The sequence below is a fragment of the Silurus aristotelis genome (assembly GCF_946808225.1).
Source record: "Silurus aristotelis genome assembly, chromosome: 10".
NCBI lineage: Eukaryota > Metazoa > Chordata > Actinopteri > Siluriformes > Siluridae > Silurus > Silurus aristotelis.
Genome location: NC_139583.1, coordinates 8723662 through 8729885, shown reverse-complemented (window position 1 = coordinate 8729885; position 6224 = coordinate 8723662). Strand labels below are relative to the sequence as shown.

Genomic DNA, 6224 nt, shown 5'->3' with positions numbered 1-6224 from the left:
CTGCAAGAGCGCTTTGTCGAATCCATACCCGGCACATTGGATCCGCACGTCCATGTTCACCATAAATTCGAGTCACAATAAGAAGACCACTACTTGTGATAAACCTTTGACATCAGCCATAAATAAAAATGTCTGCTCATTTCAAAGTAGAATATGTCGACTCTACTAGCAACGTGTCATGCAGGAAGAATCAGGGAGTTGCAGATTTTGGGAGGATGAGGGAAGTGCACACCTAATTACAGATAGGCCTGAGACTGCTGATGCTTGTGGGGCACTGAAAAAAAAATCCACTTTCCATAATCCTGTTCCCCCCCCCCCCCCCATTCTACACACATATCGTCCAGTGCATTTTCATTTCAAGCACCAACATTATAGTTTTGTTTACATGTCAACTCCGGCATCTAGAGAAGATTTTACCATACAGATTACAGAGTAAAGTGGACAGGAGAGCTTGTATGGTGGATTTAATTATGTATGCTCTATAAGACACACAGCTAGGAGGAGACAGTATTTACTGTGTGCATGTTTTATCTTACTGGAAGACAAAATCCTTGTTCTGGAATATTTCCTTTTTTCCTTCTTTATAACATATTTATTTTAGCAAGAACCTAGAGTATCTGTAGCAATTATATACTATTTGCACCGTTTTTTTTGGCCATATTCACTTACTAACTTACTAACATACTAGTTATGTCTTGATATATCCAACAATCTGGAAGTGTAAGTGCTAACACTTGGCCTCAGATGTAAGCAATAATGAAACGATTATCCGCTGGATGTGTTAAAGGTACTAATTACCTGATATATTAATTATATGAGACTAAAACCTAATTAAACAGCTGCTCCTGAAGAGGTGCTGCTGAGCATTACATTCACAAACCGGTTGCCTAATGGTCTCCAATATACAGCTGTGGTCTCGGTTTGATCTGTAAGGTATGCGCTCTTTTTACGCCATTTAACGACACAAATTCCTGGGTGCAAATATATTCTTTTGCTTTAACCTTCCATACCATTTCATTGCTTGTGCTTATTGTCACAGCAGTCAATCACAAACGCATCGCTTCTACGATGATGTGTTGCGTCTGTTTGCCCAGAGTTATTACATTCCGTAAAAAATAACAAAAAACAAACTTAAAATGTACGTGACACTTCAGTAAACCGATATGTAGGATGACCGCCAGCCGAAGCAAAATTAAACACGCACCCCAAGTCCAGTGATATGACTACTCACTGCAACCAGTCACATAAAATGTTCACCCCCCTTCTTGAAAATGTAGGAATGTATAAAACACTTAGTTGTAAAAAATAATACACAATGTAAAAAAAGTGGCTCGGCAACCCCTAAAGGTGTAGAGGAAGCTTTCATATTGAACTACTCAACACATGATAAGGCACAAAGAGCCATTAAATACCGTATCACTGCCCACACTCGTTTCTGTCTCAACAAGCACTTTGTGTTGCAGGAATAACACATGTTTGTAAAGGTTTGACAATCAGAAGTACTTTGTGCATGCTTTGCGAGAAGCGGTTTATGAAAAGCACTAGCGGACGATATGAAAGCTTACTAAAACGACTGTGAGACTTCCATCCTCTGGTCAGCCACTCGGTACAATCCTGAATATCAACTTCACTCCTACAACACTATTATTTTGTGTGGTTAAAACCGTCAGTAAGATTATTTACAATATATACAACATAGAAATACATACGGAATCGATTGTTACAATGAGGCCTACAAAAGAAAAAAGAAAAAACAACCAGGTTTGTCCAGTATTGCAGGCTTAGCCAGTTAACACATTTCCTTCTCTAATAAATTCACCATAGTGATGTAAAGTTTTATCTTTTTTTTTTTTTTTTTTTACAACAAACATAATAAATCTATTAAAAAAATCAAACAAAAAGGTCTCCAAAATCACCCTAGAAATGTTTTCTTTTTTGCTCCTCTGTTTCTCTACAACAAGTTCAGTTAATATGTACAAGCCCTAGAAAATAATTTAATAATAATAGTAATAATAATAATAATACACACTTTCTACACACTGTGGACAGGAGGAGTTCTTGGATGGAGCACAATGTGTGCTGATTGGCTAACAGTCGCTAAAGAGCAATATGTTGACATGGGGTCACAGAGAGGAAGTGGTGGAGTCGACGATCTCTCTGCCGTTACACACCGTCGGGACACAGTGGCCACTCACAGATGCTGCAAAGAGAGAGAGTTAAAGAGAGACAGAATCAGATAGATAGACAAACAGACAGACAGACAGACAGACAGACAAACAGACAAACAGACAAACAGACAAACAGATACAGATAGACTATATACACAAAATTATTGAGACACCTTATTTTCACACCCATATGTGGTTGTTTCCCAAACTGTTATCGCAAACCTGAAGGCACACAATTGTATAGGGTGTTTTTGGTGCAGTAACATGAAATTTTGCCTTAACTTGAACCAGGAGACCCTGTTCAACCATGACAATGTCCCTATGCACAAAGTAAACTCCATTAAGATATGTTTTGCATGGGTTGGAGTAAACTCCCGATCTCCTGCTATAGAGCTCTGACCTTAACCCTATTGAACACTTTTGGGATGAATGTGAATGCTGTCTGCACCCCAGACCTCCTCACCTCACCCATATCAGTACCTGACTTTACGAAAAACACCATTTGTGTTTGAATGAGCACAAATCTCCACAAACGCACTCCAAAATCTAGTGGAACATCTTCCCAGAAGAGTGGAGGGTCAAGCACAAGAGTGGATACTCATGCCCATACCATACTTATGACCTGGTGTCTGCAAAATTTTGGCAAAGTAGTGTAGACAGACTGATCAATTAATTGATTAATTCCGTCAAGATAAATTGTCTCTCCTGTTCTTTGTATCCATTTTTATTATTTACATAATTTTTTTGTCTATGAATTAAACATAAGAGCCAAGGCACTGGGATCTGCTTGGGCCTGTTCATGTGCGGCAGCGGGAATTACTGTTCTCTTCTCCGCTCCAGGATATAAACGTCTTCATCAGGTGGCAATACTGATCCACAAATTATGCCTCACGTAGAGAAACCAATAATTAACAATCACCGCAAGCTGCTTATTTAACCAGCGGAAGCAGAATCTGTTGAGGCTTTTGTGCTACCTGTTATTGTTCCTTGAAATAAATCTGACAATTCTTCCTCCAAATAGACCAAGATGAAGTGCTGCTTGTTCCTTTTGGAATGCTTTAGAGTGGCGCTCACGACACGTGCACAAGACCTTCACTACAAACCTACTGTACATAAACATTTACGGTTTAGCACAGGCTTTATCTACCATTAAAGGTGCTTTGGTGTCTTTGATCTGAGTCAAATCGCAAATATAATGTATAAAACTATATTAGTAAACTTCCCAGGCTTACACATAAAGTATTTACAGGAAAAAAAATACATTATGTGGCCAAAGGTTTATGGACACCTCACCAGTCACATTCCAGTCCTTGTTGAACATCCTGTTCCAGATTTATTCCTCTTTGCTGTTATAATAAGCTTCACACTTCTTAGAAACTTTCCACTAGATTTTGGATTGTGGCTGTAGAGATTTGTGATTATTTACTGTACATACAAGAGCGTTAGTGGGATCAGGAACTGATTTAGAGAGATGAGGTCTGGGGTGCAGTTGGTGTTAAAGTTCAGCCAAAAGGTCTTCATATTTTTACAGTCTGTATGGGAGCTCTTTTATATAGGAACAAGTTTGGGCGTTTTGGAAAAAATTTTAATTCTACAGTATATAAAAATACATTCTGTACAATTGTGTGCTTCAAGCTTTGTGGCAACAGTTTGAGGAAGAACCATGTATGGGTGTGATGGGCAAGTGTCCATATACCAAATACTCACCGTGTGCATAACTGCATTCACAGTGTCCTGGCATACTTTTAATTATACGAGGTATATAAGAATTATATGAGAAAGTACTTTATTTATCTTAGTTTACACACCAGCACCTTCATAGTAGTCCCCTTGCACAGCAATACAACGCTCCCTGTGTTCCTGCTATTTCTGAAATGGGTTCTGGAAGTGTTCTTTTCGAAGCGTGTCAACCACCTCCTGTTATTCACGCTGGATCTCCGTAATGGAGTCAAAACGGCAACGTTTGAGCTGGATCTTCATCTCCGGGAAGAGGGTGAAGTCCAAATCTGGCGAGTAGGTTGGGTGCAGAAGTGAGAGCATTCTGATTGGATCGTGGATTGTTCTCCAACGATCATAATGCACAAGTTGGTAAATGGTTTCGACATTTTCAGGGGTTCAGCTTGTTGAAGGTCTTCCTGATCTCTTCCTGATTTCATCTTCCAGTGATGTGCTTCCGCTTTTGAAGTGCGCATGCCACTCAAAACACCTCATAAAATGTCAAACGTCTCTGCGGCAGATTTGCCCACTTTTACGCAGAATTTCACATTTGCCCTTTGTTCTAACTTGCTGTCCATGATGAAATCGCAGACATGGTAACGCGTTTGGTCAAAATAGCCCCAGTTAGCACCACTAGTCTCGAAACTTTTTGATACCACCTCGTATATAATTACTTGATTGTTTTAAAAGCCAGAAGTCTGGTGTTTTTAAAAAAATATATATTTTTGTTATACAAATGTGCAAACCTTTGCGTTTAACTGCAACACAGTGTTAATATTACAGTTATAGTTATATCTCTGTTCAAACTACAGTGTATGTCTGACACCTGGCAAGAAACTAATCAGCTTTTAAGCTACCCAGATGAAAAATTAAGGGAATGCTTGAGGAGTCCATTAAACCACTCATTTGTAATTTGTAGGACCTCATGAGAAAGTAAACCTGCTGAAGTAGCTCTTGTATTATATTGTTCATCTACAATGTGCAATGTAACCACAAAAAAAAAAAATCAAAGATGACAAAATGATGATCTTAAAATAATTCTGTAGGCAAGCTCTGATAGACTGTGTTCTCTTACTGCAACAGAAGTCTTTGATGGCTCCTCACCGTGTGACGCGTAGGTAGCTGGCGGACCACTGACGCTGAAGCGGTTCAGGTTGAGCCGGTGACTAGTTACGTTCTTCTGGGGTTGGAACATGATGATGTGGACTTTAGGAGCGAACATGCACCCCAGTACCACAAAGCCACTGAGACTCACAGATATACACATTGTGGTTGTCTGAACCTGGGGGAGAGACAGTGAAAGTTCACTTAATACTTCAAAACACCTCCACAGATACTTACAATAATGCTGATCATCAAATGCTATTAGCTGAAGTAGAATAGTGGGAGTTGCCTTGAACAGTGAGAGTGATTGAGCGAACATGGGGCTAATTACAAATGGTAGTTAGCACTGTGGCTGCATAAATAGCATTTGATTAGATGTTATTTGGACATCTTCCATTAACAGACTAATCTTCTCCCCTGAAGGCTTAGATTTTCTCTTCTAGTGTCTCCCTGCCAATCTTTCCTGGATTACAGCTGTGACTGAGGCATTAAGCAGATAGAGAGTAGATAAGAACTGAAGACCATGAAATGCTCTTAATCAACTAAAAAAAGCCTAAGTAAAGGGAAAAATCTATAACAGATAGTTTCCTCTTTAATGATAATCTTATGCAAAACCCTGTTACAAAACAAAGAACCCCTAACCATTTAAAGGACCCTTGAGGAACCCCTTTATAAGAGAACATACACAGATCTAGCTATCACAATTTGGCCCTTGTCAAAACACGCTCAAATCCTTACTCTTGCCTATTTTTTTCTGCTTTAAACACATTAAATTTGAGGACAAAATATTCACTTGCTGCATAATATATCACACCCACTAACAGGTGCCATAATGTAGAGATAATCAGTGTTTTTCAATCAACGGTCATAATTCTGTAATGTCGTAATGTAAGGCCTGATCAGAGTATTTCCAACTGAGGAGTATTGTAGCAAGTAAAACCCTTTTAGAAATCTAAGAACCAACTACCATCTAAATAACTACTGAGTAAACCTATTTTTTGAGGGCTTTGAGTTACTCTTATATCTAAGTGCACATTGGAAATCTGTTTTGTAACATTGTGGAGGAAATTTGCTCGCTAACACTAAGGAGGAAACGTGTTTTTTTTAGTGCGGATGTGTTCACATAAAGATAAAACATGGTCCTAATGAGACCAATTGTAACAGAGAAACCAGGGTTTTTCCATACTCTTGAAAAAAAGGCTTACTCAAAGAGTCTTTGAACGATTAAGACTTCTT

The 6224-nt window shown here is 38.9% G+C and overlaps 1 protein-coding gene and 1 long non-coding RNA gene across 7 annotated transcripts in view; both read right to left on the bottom strand.

The window, feature by feature from the left end:
- Positions 1-6224, bottom strand: part of LOC310731864 — a 307021-nt gene that overhangs the window by 52522 nt on the left and 248275 nt on the right. The gene's annotated exons all lie outside the window — the stretch shown is intronic.
- The window catches only part of grm3 (glutamate receptor, metabotropic 3), a 40656-nt gene continuing 36294 nt past the window's right edge, over positions 1863-6224 (bottom strand). For 3 of the 6 annotated variants that reach the window (XR_014535306.1, XM_083551765.1, XM_083551764.1), the window contains 2 exons: positions 4960-5166; positions 1863-2200 (listed from right to left, as the gene is read on the bottom strand). Coding sequence is in view for 4 of the 6 variants with exons in the window: in XM_083551765.1 (XP_083407891.1) it covers positions 2192-2200; positions 4960-5166 (216 nt within the window). In the remaining 2 variants the exon portion in view is untranslated. The remainder of the gene's footprint in view (positions 2201-4959; positions 5167-6224) is intronic. The other 3 variants (XR_014535307.1, XM_083551763.1, XM_083551762.1) reach the window with 1 other exon arrangement.